The sequence below is a fragment of the Conger conger genome, chromosome 5 (assembly GCF_963514075.1).
Source record: "Conger conger chromosome 5, fConCon1.1, whole genome shotgun sequence".
Classification (NCBI taxonomy): Eukaryota; Metazoa; Chordata; class Actinopteri; order Anguilliformes; family Congridae; genus Conger; species Conger conger.
In genome coordinates this window covers 50,678,543-50,695,596 of record NC_083764.1, presented here as the reverse complement: position 1 = coordinate 50,695,596, position 17,054 = coordinate 50,678,543, and the positions used below count along the sequence as shown (strand labels likewise).

Below are 17,054 nucleotides of genomic sequence, written 5' to 3'. Positions count from 1 at the left end.
ACAGTAGATAACATATGAAATAATGTTCGCCTTTACTTATGGCCCGGAGAACGGGTTTGTTTTCTGGTCGGATGTGACGTCGAACAGCCAACAAAAAATAACTATTTAATCATTTCCTGTTTCAGGATTAAACCTGTCTTTAAAATATAAACTGTGTTGCAAAGAGTGTATGATCGCTCACCTGGCACAACTTCAGCACGGTCCAGCAGACGATGTACGCCGACAAAGTAAATTTTGCCCTCATGTACCGCTCTGGTAAGCAGGTGAGGTGTATCTGCACTTCGTCCAAGCCACCTTCCAAGTAGAAATTCCCCTCTCTGTGGGCATTGGGGTCGTTGTCCTCCACAGCAACTGATGTGCTGTCGGCGTTGTTATTTCCGTCCATCTATTCCTTTTCAAAACTAACCTACATAATTATTGCCCGGATAGCTATTCCCTGATTCCACAGACGCTACATTCGGATGTCAGTATACCTGTCCTCAAATGCGCCGACTTAAAAATGTCTTGTCTCGCTTAGAACGTGGCTTACATAAAGTTTGAGGAAAAGGCACCGTGTCTTGCTCGCTTCATTAGGCTAATACTGGAAATCCTTGACAGTGGTTAGCTTTTAAATAACCCATGAAAGACACCGTTGTGTGTTGCACACAAGATAAATATAGTCCTGGCTTAACAGTCCCGCAAAGAGCTTCCAAACCCCTGTTGCCAAAAAAGAGTAAACGGCTGCCTTGAGTAAATGGGTCTCCACGGCTGCCTTGTACTGAACAAAGTAGCACTATCAAGATGAGCAGGCGGCAACGTGCAAGAGAATTTCTCTGAGAAATGGAGCAGACAATTTCTTAGCTTAACTATGTACGAGACTTCTGGAACACATGATGAATGGATGCAACACTAAACACTCTTGAGAACTTTACATATGTAATAGACCTACTCACCAGCGTGTCTGAAAGCTGACAGGATGGTGACGGTAACGTAAATAGCCACGCATTGTACTGTGGTATGCAGAAGAGCAACTCTGAAAACACAATGCGGTCAAATCTCAAAGTGGATAGGCTACAGCAGCAGAAGACTTAATAAGTCGAAAAAATAAGTCTAATTAGGATACAACTGAAGGACATTTTTTAAATAACATTTTTTTTTTTTTGGACGTGCCGTAACAAGGTTATGAGTAGTTTGCCCTTTTACAATTCTGATTCATTCTCAGCGGACTGATGTGGCAACAGGAGTTTGACCCCACCTTGTACTGGATTGCGGAGGCGTCACGCTCTGGAGCCCCTCGCAGGTGTTTTTGGATTCGGACACGCGACATCCACATAAAGCTCTGTAAATCTAATCGTTTGGGGAACGGTGCAGCTGCGTGAAAACAGAGTCTTATTGTTCCCTTATCGGCCTCCATCCAGCCCGCTGGTCCTGATGCGGATGGATCTTAAATTCAGTTCTCCCGCGCTCCCCACGTGACCTGCGCTCACAGAACTGAGTAAAGTGGTATCGAGTAGCCTATTTTGTGATGAAAGGTTTTGGTCAATAATGGACACTGCGCATATAACTTGTCAATAAAGCAAATACAGCCACTGATTCCAGGCGCCTGCCATCCATTACTTCTTGATCGATATTGGCGCAGACTGAAAAAAATACAGAACTAAAAAATAGAAAACGAGCCCCGGTGGCGCAACAGGCTAAGATGCAGCGAACCTTGCTGTTGCAGTTGCACTCCAACTCAAAGGCCGAGTTTGGGCGGCTCTTTCCGGATCGTTAGATCCATTCGTGCTGCCAGGGGACGTGGTCTTATCCTAGATAACATGGGTAATTGGTATAGATGGGGTATAATTGTCAACCAGATTGGGAGAAAAAGGGGAAAAATATATAAGGCGTTTGTAGGCTACCCGGACAAAGTTTATGTTCACTTGGATCTGTGATCTCCCTCTGTGTCCTTCACATTGTCGGCATTGCTGACTCCCTCCCCTCTTGTCCTGCAATTCCATCAAAACCTGAAAACACTTCTCTTGCCCCGACTTTCTATTTCAAAGTCGCCACGTGTTTGACCAGACACCCGTGAATTTATCTCCCCAGATATTTATTCCGCAGAATACTCAGTTCATTTGACTTCAACGCACGTTTTAAATAATATTCATTATATATACCGTACATTAAATAATATTCAATATAATAGTCATCCTTTTAGAAATCATTCGTCTATCAGTGACCCATTTACTATACCTTCCATATTTTCTCACAAACCCCCACATTTAGGAAGAAATGTCCATTATCACAACCTTTAGCAACCACACCCAATACAGACCACAGAGAAAAGCTTTATTGTCCACGGTACAGTATGTACATAATGTTAAAGCAATCTTAGAAAACAGACGGACATAGGCCTAATATACATTGGACAGAATATTGCACGAAAACCACTTTGTGAATAAAAAAAATAAAGCCAATCTTGTCGCAAATTGTTCCTAAATTATAAATGCTAAATGTGTAAGCCTGTAGCATTCGGTGAAATAATGTATTGCACTTTTAGTTCAAGTTAAAGTCATGCATGCAAACACTTACATTCATATTTTTCACAAAATATGCACTAGACTTGCTATTTTGATAACATTGTATTTGATCAGCAGTTGATTCGTTATGCTGTACAGTAGTTGTAGGCCTACATATATTCTGCTAGACTGTCCCATCATCCATAACTCTAAATTGTGGCACAGAAACCAAAACCACCATTAAATCCATTTTACTTGCTGTTAGCTACTAAAATCATACCTTTTTGAAACGGTTTACACAAATTCCAGCAAATATTTTGATCTAGTTTAATTTCATCATGTACATAATTTTTATTTAATACTGTCCTCCTACAATATACGGATCTTCACTCAGACAAAAAATCAGGCTAAGTACTTTTGCTCAAGAGTACAAGAGCTGTACTGTAATTAATCCAACTACCTGAATCAGCAACCTCAGGTTCTAGTCCACATCGCTGTAGGCGGAAGCACTACCCAAGACATGCCATGATAGGTACATGTCTCTGATGTCACGTCCTCTTAATCCCATTTTTGGCCATTTTCTGGTATTTAAATAAAATAACCATGAATAATAAATTAAAAATAAAGATTGCATACACAGAATCATGAATCATACATCTGATTTGACTACACTGCAATAATTAAATGCATCATCATTACATATGCAATGATGATGTATATGGGGGGGGGGGGGGGATTTGAATTCTATTTAAAATAAAGAGGAGGACCTTTTGCCCTGAAAGTACCGTATTTCCTGCTAATGTGGTATCTGAGAAGCAGAGGGACAGGAGGGTGGGGTGAGAATCTGATGTGGCACACAGCCACTGATGGCAATTTCCATTGTTGAGCCCCTGAACAAGATGGCGGTGGCTGAAATCTAATACTGCTCTGTCATTCACTTCCAGGCTTTAGCAGAATGCCATTCTCTCCCACCACCTGGCCTTTCTTATTCCCTCACACCCACCCCCACCCTCTTTCTCCCACACTCTTCCCCACACTCATTCGACCTCTTTTACTTCCCCTCTATATATCCTTCAGTCTCTGCCTGGCTCTATCTTTGTCTCTGTTAAAAACAGCACGTACCCCATAATCAAGGTCTAACTCCTTTACAGCAGTTGAGAATTAGGTAGCTTGTTCTTGTCAACTGGGTTTTCTTTTGCATTATACTTGTAGAGAGAGAGAGAGAGAGTAACCACAGAAATATAGGTGGTCCTTATAGGCAGAGGTAAACATACCACTGTGAATTTAAAGCTGATATGCTGTACTTTTGTTCATTAAGTGTGTCAATGTATTATTGCTGGTTTTTAATACCTTTTAGGACTCTGTATTGCACTGATGTGTTCATATATTTTCCAAATGATATATATGATACATAATATAAGCTTAGTTGTCTTTAAATTTGGTGGCTGTAAAAATTAGACCTACTACATTGCAATAGGTTACTGGCCACCAGGTGGCAGACACACCAGACCATGCAAGAGGCAACAGTTAACAGTTAAGTGGAAAATGAGCACCAGTCCAGTGCATATTTGCTAATGTGTCATAATCTGGATGGTTCATCAAACTCCAGTGAACTCAATAATTTAGCCAATCAACACACTTTGAAGCTCAACACATCAGTACAGGATGATTGTACAATGAGGCAAAGAAACTGGCCCATAACCTTCACAGCCACAAGGACCACTCATAGTGAAAAGTCAAAGCCATGCGAACAGTTGGGACCAACAGCCTCAGGTTGAATCAAAGGCAATAGTGAAAAGAATAAACCGCTATTTTGAAACAATTATACATTGAAAGTAAAGTGAAAATGGAAAGTGCTTTTTCAGAGACTATAAGGAAATTTGTAGGTATGAGAATGACTATCAATTAGCAAAGACAATATTCATATTACATGGGTAAAGCTCCATTCTGATGTCCAATTAGTTTACTGGATAGCAAAACTCTAAAAAGTGATACATTGCGTACAATATATGAAAAATCCAACAAGAATATATTTTCATATGTGAAAATATACCACATTTATGAGAAAATATATCTGTATTATAATTTGCAATTGCTATTACATGCATACACTGTCAAATATATTTCAACAAAACATACTGTAAAATATATTCTACAATATATGCATCGAAATTAAACGTATATAGAATACAAGGAGTATATTTTTCAATACATGTCAAACATCGATACATTCATATATTTTAAAATATACAGTAACAGTTGACCATACATTAACATTTGTTACTTCATCATTAGTCAGAATAAGTTCCCTTTTCATTCTCCAAAACTGTCCAGTTAAATCACTATCATGATTCATGGTCAATTTATATATAATAAATAACAACAATATGTATTTGGACGAAATGCCTAACTGTCTTTAAAGAAAAAGACCAACATTTTGCACTGACCAACTTTGGTATCCATTGAACTGCTAATGAATTAAAAATTGGTTTTGAGGATGACTTTATTCATAAATAAATAAAGGCTTGGAGAGAACGTGAGAAACACCAAGCTGACCTGCCAGGTTCCTACACATGATTCTCACCCTCTTCCAGACCTTTCTGAATGTTACCGTGGGAACCGGGGAAAGGGGACTTCACTCTCTGTGAGACAGCTCCTCAGAGAGAGGAGGGCCAGTCGGACCCCAAATCTTTATTTAAACCCAATTCATTTAATAAATGTGTCCAATAAAGACGAAACAGACAGCATAGGAATATAGTGTGCTTTGCAAAAGTAATAAAGTATTCTGTCGCTATTTTAACTTCAATTAACAAGGTTTTTTTTTTTATCTGGTAAAAAAAACTGCATCATATGCTTGGTAAAACACCAGTTAAAGGATAGTAAATACAATGAAGATGTTATGTTTTACTGTCCTTTTGCTTGTTCTTCTAAATTTGCTGTACTGTATATAAAAGATTAAAAGGATAGTTGTGGCTATTCCTTTCAGCATCAAAACTAGTGCAAAAGACTTGACTGGCACACCACAATTGTCCTCAAAACTCTGTTTACTGAGGTCACGAATATCTAAATTAATCCAAATTTGTGAACATTTTCAAAAACCATAGAAATAGAGACTAGAGTGGAAATGAATAAAAAATCTCCTATGCAGAGGTGGAGATGCAGTTAGACACATTTGAGAAGGAGAAGACATTAGATATTAGCTGGAGTTGGGGTTGGATTTGGGATAGCAGTAAATGGATTGGTGTTGGAGGTGTGACAAGGAGAGATAGATTTGGGGGCTAGATTGAGGATTAGTCACATTTTGAGTAGGTGAATATAGATTTGCTAGAGATGGGGATGATTGAGGGGTGGTGGCCAGAGGTGGTACTCGAGGAAGGAGTGTAGAAACACAGTTAAGAAGTTGAAATTTGGAGACAGTGTTGGAGCTGGCTTTTGAAGACAGGATTGGTGCTGTTCTTGCTGGGTTCTGTGAAGAGAGAGGAGAGGAAATCAGTGAGTCAGTCAAGTCAGACAGAGCAAAGTGGCACTGACTCCAAGTCAATTTAATGATTATACTCCATCTTAACCAAACAAGATGGAGTACTTTGGCATTAAACACGGAAAATTGAATCCCTTTGTTCAAGGTTAATTAGCTCTGAAATGAAGGAATGGTAAATAAGACAGCTAACAAAAAAAACAAAAAAAACACTGATTAACAGAAAACAACAGTCGATTTCATCGAATCAGAGCATTGGGGAAAGGCGTTATTCTCTAATCTGAGGTTGCAGTGTTTAGCCGGCTTCATATGAATGCACAGAAACACTGAATCTGTCTTCTGTGTGGGCGGCTGAGCTGAGGGAGACAGCTGCTGCTTTGTAGCACAAATCGGCACACTTCCTGAGATGAGACTCGTCTAGTAATGCACTGACAACAAACCCAACATTGAGGACCACACTGACTGGCAGAACAGGGCTGCCTCTTGTCCGATGCCCACCCCTCTCCATACCCCAAATGCTGAGTGCACAGACTTCAGTCTATCCAAGATGATTATTCACCCTGGGCTTTCCTGTAGAAGATGTGGGGTAAAAATGCACCTTAGAAAGCGAGATATTTATATTGTGTGATACTGTATTGTGGTTTTATTGTATTGTATTCACAGGTTGACAAGATGCATATATCTGTCATGCCAAGAAAGCATTTGAATTTGTGAGAGAGCGAGAGAGGTCCCCTTTTGATTTTGTCTCGTGTTTTCTACTCCATCCAGGGAATCAATTAGGGAATGTATTTATTACAAGCCCAGAGCTAATATGCAGTGCCAAGCAACTAGCATGAAAGACAAGGCATTGATGTTTCAAGGTTAATTACATACTCATCTTGCCTTAACCTTAATAATGTATATGCTGCCATCCTGTGGCGATAAGCTTACAAAATAGCTTGCAGAGGAATCTGTGCTGTCTAGCCAGCGTTTTCTTTGATACTGGAGACCACTGGTTTAAGCACATATTTCTGTATTTTTCTCAACCTTAATGCAGGATTGATTTGCTTTGTTAAATTTAGTGCAGGCTTGGATTGTTGCAATTTGTCTTTGAACTGTTCACCCTTCGCACAGTTTGTTAGTGACTAGCTGTCCATACCTTCAGCAATTAGGACCCCACTGATTTCACGTTTTAATTTTGTCAATTAAAAATGTAAAGGAATATTTTCCATACAACACATGGAAGCATGGAAAGCATTCGTTGACCATTCAAAAGTCCTGAAATGTGATTATAAGAGGTATTTCATAATGACAGGCATACCTATTTCTGACATACTGTGACCTTAAAAGACCAAAATTAAGAATTATAAAAACATTTTTTTACTATTAAGATAACAGGTTCTTGAAATTCAGAGGTTGCCATCATGGTTGCAGCAAAAAAGCAGCAGCCATTCCATACCGTGATCATTAGCAAAGTGGTTTCCAAGCAGCCCGGTGCCTGAGGAGCCCCACGTGAATAAAACGGCTAATGTTGTTTGACACCTGACAGCAACCGGGGTGAAGAGTGAATCACCCCCTGCCACTTGACTGCAATTGACCGAGTCTCAGTGACAAGCCTTTGAGGGGCATGCATAAATATTTAATAACTGGTACACCCACGTGATTTCCCACGGGACACTCACACACAAACACAAGGATGAAAGAGTATAGAAGCCTACAGGCCGGGAAGCGTGTAGACTTTCACCCCTCAGACCACTTTCCCTCTCTCGTTCATTATTTTTCAATCTTTACCCCTTTATCTTCTCCCCCTGCACCCCTCCTTCCATTTTGTAGCTCGTGCAAACAGCCCCAAAACCATTATTGACTTACTCCTCCTGTTCCCTGACAGGCCTGCCACTGAGAGCACTTAATTCCACCCAGCCCCCCCGCAGACTGCAAATACACAAGAGCATTGGGCATCTTTCAGGGTGACATACAGAGCTTTCATCTTACAACTGTTGGCACCTGGACAACAGTGACTGGGACACCAAGGTGAAGGTAAAGCTGATGTTATAACTTGCTCCAATAACTTGCTAAGAGCTTCACAAAAGGTTGAACCGCAGGAACAAATTCAGATTAGCAGACCAGAGACTGGTCTTTGGCCTTTTGTCAGTAAGGGGCTCATTAGAATTGGGACATTAAACAGACCACCCAGAGGATATGAGGCTATGCTTAAATGAGTACACTAGAAGAGTGCAATGGTATGTATACTGTATATACATACCACTGGTATTTATCATAGATAGAACCTCCCTGGTCATACACAGGTCTCCCTGCCATCACTGCTAGCTTGTTCACCTCAGTGTGACAGAAAAAAACTAACCATTGCTATGGTTTCAGTAGCTAGAGAACAGGCTGTAATGTCACTGAGGTATGTTATGAGCTGGCCTGACCTTGGAGTTAGTTCACTCACTCCCTCCATTTCCTGCCCTGCAGAGCTGTGGCTCGTCCTACGGTCATCTACAACTGCGATGCAGATTTGATCCAAGATGGCACCATCTGCCTTACATATCTTTGCGTATGAGCACAGGTCTTGAATCTACATTCCTAATCCTTCCAAGCCTCCATTTTATCCTTGTGCCTTCTGCGGCCAGACTAATTATAGACACCCACCCAACCCAGGCCACTTCCCAGTTACACATCTACTCAATTCACACAAATCACAGTGTTTTAAATCCTCTGATTCCTCCAGCAGCCTGTGTTCCTCTGGGGGGGAGGGATATAGATAGCTCCTGCTGACAAATGCACAAAACATGGTCCGTTCCTGTTCTATACCCGCTGTTAAGACTGCAACAGCAGGAGAGACCCCCTTCCTAGCTCCCTCCCTCCCTCCCACCCTCTCATCTCTTCGACAGCATCACCGCACAGGTTCTCTCTCGCCACCGAGAAAGCGCTTAGCAACTGGGGCGCTGCGTCGTCTCCACGGAGATGAGATGTGGTTCCCATGGCAGCAGTCTAACTGTGGGCTCATGGATTTAACACTGTTAAGTCATTTAGTCTGTGATGAGACACCATGCATTTTGTTTCTATGGAGATCTTTACTGCCTGATATGCTATGTAGATTATGGTGAGATCATTTAATGGAATCTGCTGTGGTGCTTGGGTTTTAATTTTGGGTAGTGGTAAGAAACACTCAGTGAGCACTATATTCGGTATTTATTAGACTTTATTTAGTCTTCTGCTGCTGTAGCCTATCCACTTAGAGCTTTGACGGGTTGTGTGTTCAGAGATGCTCTTCTGCATACCATTGTTGTAATGTATGGTTATTTCCGTTACTGTCACATTCAACTAGTCTGGCCCTTCTCCTCCTTAACCTTTCTCATTAACAATGTATTTCTGCCCACAGAACTGCTGCTCACTGGATGTTTTTTGTTTTTTGCACCATTCTCTGCAAACTGTAGAGACTGTTGGGCATTACAATTCCATTAGTTAGAGATGAGCAGTTTCTGATACTCAGATCACCCTGTCTAGTATAAACAATCATCCCACAATCAAAGTCACTTAGATCACATTTCTTCCCCATTCTGACATTTGGTCTGTAAAACAGCTGAACCTCTTGACCACATCTGCATGCTTTAATGTATTCAATTGCTGCCACATGATTGGTTGATTAAATGTGTGCATTATCAAGCTGGTGTACAGGTTTACCTAATAAAGTGCTCACTGAGTGCATGTATCATTAACAGTCATGCATAAAGTCATTTGATTTCTAGTGCAAAAAGAGAGTAACACCCTGCCGTCTGCCCACTGTGTTTTCACTTGCCAGCAGAGCTGGTGTTCGCTAATGTGGTGCAAGTCATCAAGTTCCGTGCCCCTGAGCGTTTTCCCAGTTTGTGAATCGAAGGAGAAAATGGATATTTAGCGTCCCAGAACATTGTGCCGATGACTGGCTCAGGGGCTATGGGGGGACATGGCTATCCCTTGTGGGTGAGGAGGGGGTGCGGTCATCGTTTACACTGGTTTCTGTGCCCCACCTGCTCAATATTCCCACGGTCATTCCTAATGACCTGGAAATGAATAACTGTCCCTGAACATCAAGATCATCTGTGCATGCAGAAATTTAACGGACCTTGGCCGTGAGACTGTGCTGCTCCCTGTGTGGTGATGGCTGGGAAAACTAGAGAACTTGGCTCTATTCGAGGTCTGCTGAAGACTGAGTTACTTATTTCCTGAAGACTGAGTTGGCATATGTCAAACGACACAGAATCCAGGGAGAACACAGTAACTGACAGGAATGGCCAACTCTGTTAAGTAGGATAATCAGGGATTTCAAACTCACATTACTTTAGGTTTGCCACACAGAGGGCTTAAAAACTGAAGGTAAAAATTTTTTATTAGCAATGGGAGACAGCAATGAAGATTCACCAACCCAGAAATGGATTGTGTAATGTGCTATCACTAGCTCATCAGTAATCAATTAAAAATATCATTGTGCCTTGGCATTCATTATGTTATTCATGAAGCCTCAGTATTTTATATCTAGTCATGATGCTATTGAGATAGCAAGGTGGTCTGATATGTGACTGCTAAGGTCCTCTGTCTACGGTGGATGATTTACAGAATAATAACAAAATAAGTACATGGGCGATGGCCTCAGCTGGCAGCTTAATGCAATATACTGCACTTAGCTTCCTGTCCTTGTGCTAGTCTCACAGGGAAAGCCCAACATGTCTACATGAATTACTACCTGGAGATGACAATCTGACACAAAGAGCCCTGGCTAGTCAGAGCAAGGCCTGCTGGGTAATGACCAACATTGCTTTTAATGAAACAACTTTTAAGGCAACTTATTTCAATGGCAAAATTTCCAGACACAGACTAGTCTCCTTACCATCCCTCATTGCTGCTATGACATTGTTTACCTTCATATTTCTCATACTACACCATAAATGTCAGCCTGCCCTGCTAATTTTGAAAAAGAAAATTGTAATGGTTTCGAACATGCAAAACCTTTCACCAATATCCTCTACCTGGCATTTTACAGCTTACATGCAAGCCCCCTCCAATTCCACCAATGCAAGAGAATCTGTAAATGGTAATATTTGATGTCCAAATGTTATTTGTGAACTATGCCCTCAGAGCAAGGAGTTCAAATTAATTGAAAAAAAGGAGGGAAGCATCATATACCAAGGCAAATTTCTATTGAGCGTCTTTTTGCAATATAGAATATAGAAACACATTAATTGGTTCTACTGTAGATGCATTCCCTTTACATCATGTTCTTAAAGCCTTTCTTCTGGACCTTATGTATTTGAATCAGGGATGGATTTTGATATTTATATTTATAATCACAGATCTTCTTACTTACTGTATGTGAGCAGCCTGTGGTGGCTTAACTACTTTCATTTCTTCATCCTGCGTCGCCGTTCCACCTTCTTCTCCTCCAGCATGACGTAGCCACAAGGCCCGTCACGGTTCACGGCTGACTTCTTGTGCCGCCTCATTTTCTCACGTGGCTGCCCCCTAGTGGAGGCAGAGACCTCTCCATTTGGGGCTACGACGTCACTCTGGCTGCTGGCAAACTCTGAGTAGGAGGAATTAGACAACGGGAGGGACCTGGGCCTGGGTGTTTGGCCGCAGTTTGGATTGTATTCCGAGCATGGACTCTTGTATGTTTCCAGGACTATTTTGTCTGAGTCGCTAGTGGTGGTCACACCCAGGCTGCCAGGCTTCAGCAATGGAGGAGACCCCAGACTGTCAGTCCTGAGGTGAGGTAAGGAACAATTATCAAAGCCACACGTCTCATGGCCCTTGTCTCTGTTCCCTCCACAACTGATTTTCCGCTTATGCTTTGATTTGAGAGACCTTTGCCTCTGCCCTTTGCCCTCCATTTTAACATCTTTCTTGCTACCAAGCTGAGGGAAGGGGGCACCCTTGTCTTGGTCCCCAGGGCTGGGGCTGCCACTGATCTTCAGGGAGGACACCTGGCCGACACACTGCTCAAGAATCCGGAGTATGTCAATATCACTTCCTGACATGCAAGGGCTGATGGGAGAATCCAGGAAGCCTCTTGGGAGTGAATGGGGAGTACCCGGGGAATCTGACCTGGCGCAGCTGGTGTAATGCGAGAGATCAGAGGTTGAGATATGCTCAATGAAGGACAGACAAGAGACACAAAGGTATAGCTCTTTGGAGCCCTGCTTCTGCTTCTGCTTCAGGGAGCTCTTGCAAGAGCTGCAGAGTAAATCTTTGTTAATTGCCAGAAGGAACACAGCACTTGTCCCAGAGCCTGGCGATCTCAGCGCAGGGGACGCCAGGTCTCCTTCAGGGGTCAGGGGGGAATCCTTATTAAATATTCGGAAGCAAAAGCCATTCGTGGGGGTGGTGATCTGGCTCTTCACGTGGCTGTTGCTGTTTGGAGAGACTGCTATGGGCCCTTTATCGATGGCAGTTGGCGTAACATCGGCTAGCACTGGGCTGGCATCTGGCTGGCACGCTACACCCTCTTTGGGGTTCATTGGCTCTGTGTTGTAATAATCACTGACTGGCAGTTGGGCCTTTTCCCCTTCCTGAATCTTGGGAGAAACTGATCCACTGTTCTGCTGAGTGGCGGTAGCACCTTTTCCGTTGTCCAACTCATTGTTTTCAGGCTCTGCCTGACTCGTCCTCTCAGCTCTCTGCTTGAACCAGTTCATAATGCCCATAGCCAAGGAGATCTCAGTATCACACAGCTTAAGAAGACAGTCTTTCCCCCTCCAGTTGCTATGCAGGAGCTCCTGGCCAACCAGGTCCAGAGGTGGAGCTAAGGGTGGGGCCAGGTTCTCCTCCGCCCCAACATGGAAACTGTACATGGACAGAGGGAGGTCGCCAGTCAGACCGAGTACACTCTCTGACAGACCCATCTCATCGTCAAAGATAGGGGTCATGCCCGTCTGGCCAGGCTCGTAGAACAGCTCATAGAGGGCATCCCCACTGTAGCTGTCCCTGGGAAAGTGGGCTGATAGGCAGGGAGAAAGTACCTCTCTGCTGGTCTCATCCTGACCTGGGGAGATGTAATCATAGTAGCCTTCATCGCTGGTGGAGATGGTTTCCTGGTTGTCACTTTTTTGCATCACTGTATCCGTCCTCTGTTCCGGCGTCCGAATAGAGACATGGGGAGAAGCAGCCGAGTGTTTGTCAGTCGGCTTAGTCGGGGAGATGATGGACGGTAAAGCATTTACCACTTTGCCCTCTTTCATGGGACTCTGCCTCAAGAGAACAGGTCTGCCAAGACTGTCCCACATACCAAACAAGTCCAGGATCTCCGAGTGGGCAGGAGAGGCCATCTGCTCCACCCCTCCCTGGAAGGACCCTACCACAGGGCTGGATTTCCTGGGCTCGCATAGGTCCCTGTCAGGATCTTGGCCCTGTGTGGCCTCCAAAGGTAGGTGGTTCTCCTCATCTGCGAATATCTCGCCACACCCTGTCTGGGAGCCGAAGCTCTTCAGGGACGTGACGTCCTCACAGATGTTGTGGCAGTAGTCAGAAGAAGAGTCTGATTGGGGGTCACTGTACTTGTGGGGACTCAAGTACCCCATAGAGGGGAGGTCCCGGCACCTGCTGTGTTTTCCAGCCCCATTAGGCACAACCAACTGGTCCATTCCCGCCATGCTAGGAGTCAGGCGAGGGGAGACCGCCTTCTCCTGTTTTGTCCTCTTCTTACCCAGAAGATCTTTAATGGCCTTCCTGGGCCTCCGCAGGGAGATCCTCTTCTTGGGGATAGACTTGGCGAAGGAGGGCACAAATGGCACCTGTGGTGTCAGGTTGCGGTAATCGATAATGTCCCGGCTGCAGGATGCCCCACGGTTCTCCCGCAGTAGCTTTGCCCGTCCGCTCGGCGAGACCGCAAACCCAGAGAAGCTGACACTGCTGACCAGCTTCCCCCTGTGCCGGACAGTGGGTGTGTGGCCTCCACTATCAGTGGACCTGCCATCCACCTCAACGGCACACCACCCCATGCCTGCCACACAGTCGTGGGTCTTGCTCTTCCTCACAGACCCAGTAGGCGCCCAGGCCGCCGACAGGGTATCTGTGAAGGCCGGGGACAGGATGTCCTCGCCATCCGGTGAGGGTGACAATGGGCTTGCTGGAGACTGGGTGCAGCTGCCCTCCATATTAATGCTGGTTTCCATGCCAGCAAGGGAGGGGCAGCCTTCCCCAAAACATTCACTTTTACCATTGCCCCCCTCCATACTGGGGCTGATGTTTTCCCCAGAGGCCAGTGGTCCACCTCCTTTTGGGGTGTTTGGCAGCTCTTCCATGAGGGCTGATCACGTACTTTTCTGTGAAGAAAGCACAAAAAAGAATCGATACAAAAGATCAGAAAACACACTCCAAGGTCCACATCCAACTGAACAGAATTTTTGTTTAAAACCGCAACAATGATACATATTTTATCTCCCTTTATAATTTCCCCTTTTGCTAAGAAAACATCAAGGACTGTGAAATTCCAATCATTGCACATTCTAAACACTAATTTACCAGCATCACCTATAAACATGAGATGACATTCCTGATTTTATTTACAATAAAAGCAATTTAGCAGTTCAACTAGAAGGAACCAATTACATTTCGTTTCAAGTATTTAGGCACTTTCCATACTTCACTACCAGTTCCACCTGACAGATTATCTATCGCCATGTGGTGAATTGCATTACTCAGAGTCAAAGTTTACGCATGCACGGAGAAATTAAAAAGTCAGCAAACGATGTGAGAATTCCATCATGGAATGTGTACATGCTCTGTTAATAAAAAGACAAGCATGCATAATTAATGTTGTGCCATGTCCTATTTATTTGCTGTTACAGAAATGGCGTGAATGTTCACTAGCCTACTTCAGAGTATAATTTACAATGGTTAGTAACCAAACGGCGCATGTATTCCAATGTTCTCAGAAATGAGAGAAAACAACAACTAAAAACTGAAAATAAAAATACACTCGTACTGACTTGGACAAATACATGCTACATAATATTCGGTAAATTCGAAAATACCTAATAATTCTAATAGCCTACTACCATTCACAACAACATCCATAGCCTACGACACAGCTTTGTAATAGCTTTACAGTTATTAGGTTAACAATTGTATGAAGCCACTATTCATTTTATCACCGTTCAGATAACGCCCCACATTTCATCATCTGGCCATTTAAACTGCGTCCCAAACTGCACGTTGAAAAAAAATCAATTACACTTCTAATTAAATTATAATTGTTTTTTGTCAAATCGATTGCTCTGTTAATTATATACAAAATCATTCGTACGCTACGATATCTCTACACATGTATCAGTAGCATGCAGGCAGTTTAACGTTTAATGCTTATGGTATATTTTACCTCAAGTTCAATCAAAACCGCATGTATCATGGAGGAGTACAGTCCTCTGGTCCTCTTCCTCGACGTTGTCGAAAAAATTGCACATGCCTCCAATTAAAAAAATGGAGTAAATGATGGATAAGAAAAGATGCACATCACGTCCTCAAGATTCCAAAAAGACGCACATTCTATAGCCGTCCCGCTAAATTATTAAGCAGAGCAGTCTTCGTACAGTAAAGAACAGTCTATATTTAGGATAAATTACGTCTGGTTAGGGACGCTACCGTAGCCTACTACAGTGCAAATCAATAATTTGGAGCCACGTATTTCTGAACGTTTCTCGTGTTACAATTTCACAGAAGGCTGCCTGCGAGCTCAACTACATTCCATTTTAAAGGCTAATGATCCCACATTACGCCGGAGGGATAGTATCAGTGGCTGCAAGGCTGCAACTAGTCAATCAGACGAACTCGAAGCGCGGTAACGTCCTCATCCCAGAAAACACAAACCTGGATTATTCATTTCGCGCGCGACCTGTTCATTAAGCGTGACAGTGTCTGCGTTCACCAGGTCGTTGCAGCAGCAGAGAAGCAATGTACAGACGGCTAGATGGGTAAAATACGTGCATTTGCGAAATAACACCACAGATAGCCTAAGCAGTCAGTGAGTGGTTTGGACTACACAACACAACGCTTATGCACATGTATCTGCTATGACGTACTGCACATAATGTACACTTTCCAGGCAAGAACGGTAAGATTAATAAAATTCACAAAAGTGAAGAAATATTTTAATTTTCAGTGCAACACAAAAAATATACATAACCTATATACATCACCGTTGCTATTGCCGCTCCATTTATTGTTTCCTTTTATAATAACAATATTTCACAGGAAAATTAAGACATGTGAGGGGGCTCTAATAAGCAAAACCTGCTTGGAACAGCCTTCTCAGCGCTGCTATCCAAGGCAACAAAGTGTTAATGCTCTTATGACGTGTAACAAACATGCTGACCTTAGAAGTCAGAACAAGACAACAGGCATAGGCCAAATTCAGTCAGTGTTAGCTTTGCAGCCTGGGACTCACAGCACCCCCAACATTATATTCTGTTATGTTTATAGACAATACTACATTCAATGCAGCTAATACTCACATATTTCCCCCAAGGCATATTTCCCATCCCACAAATGTTTAAGCAACCGAAACAGATGTAATAGATATTTTGTATAAAAAGGTACAGTACAATGAGACAAGACTCCACAGTGAGAATTTCAGCATCAGCATACATTGCACATTCCGTGGGTCTGCTGTAAAGTGGTGCAGTACCGCTGGTCACAGATAGGGCCCCCAGCCCAGGTACATCTGACACAGATTCTTGTCATCCGTGGCTTCCTGTATGAGGTAATGGACATGGCCCTCGATGGACAGGGGAAGACCCAACACCTTGTTCCTGCTCTTTATCACTCCCTGGAGGCGCTGTTCGATGTCCAGGACGTGGGTTTTGGCCTGAAGAGGAAGTGCAGATATTAGCCATGCATATTTTACATTCAGGCTAACTATGTATTTGGTAGGATTACTTGCCTGATTTGTGGAACTGCAGCAAGTGATAGTTTATTAAACATCAAAAACTGAAATATCTCATTTACAGAAGTATACAAACCCTTAATTTAGTACTTTGTAGAAGCCCCTTTGGCAGCAATTACAGCTTTGAGTCTTCTTGGGTAAGTCTCTACAAGCTTTGCACACCTGGGCACCTAAGTCTGTCAATTCAGGAGGGCACAGACAA

General features: G+C 43.1%; 2 protein-coding genes across 2 annotated transcripts in view; both read right to left on the bottom strand.

Annotated features, from left to right (window-relative positions):
* Positions 1 to 2,296: 2,296 nt before the first annotated feature.
* Positions 2,297 to 14,213, bottom strand: amer3 (APC membrane recruitment protein 3). The gene is made up of 2 exons (XM_061242719.1): positions 11,282 to 14,213; positions 2,297 to 5,946 (listed from the first exon to the last, which is right to left on the bottom strand). Exon 1 carries the CDS (start codon positions 14,211 to 14,213, stop codon positions 11,316 to 11,318), a length of 2,898 nt encoding a protein of 965 aa, XP_061098703.1. The 3' UTR covers positions 2,297 to 5,946; positions 11,282 to 11,315.
* A 1,818-nt stretch (positions 14,214 to 16,031) lies between these two features.
* The window catches only part of atr (ATR serine/threonine kinase), a 28,933-nt gene continuing 27,910 nt past the window's right edge, over positions 16,032 to 17,054 (bottom strand). The window contains exon 47 of the mRNA XM_061242911.1: positions 16,032 to 16,774. Coding sequence (XP_061098895.1) covers positions 16,601 to 16,774 — 174 coding nt within the window. The 3' untranslated portion in view covers positions 16,032 to 16,600. The remainder of the gene's footprint in view (positions 16,775 to 17,054) is intronic.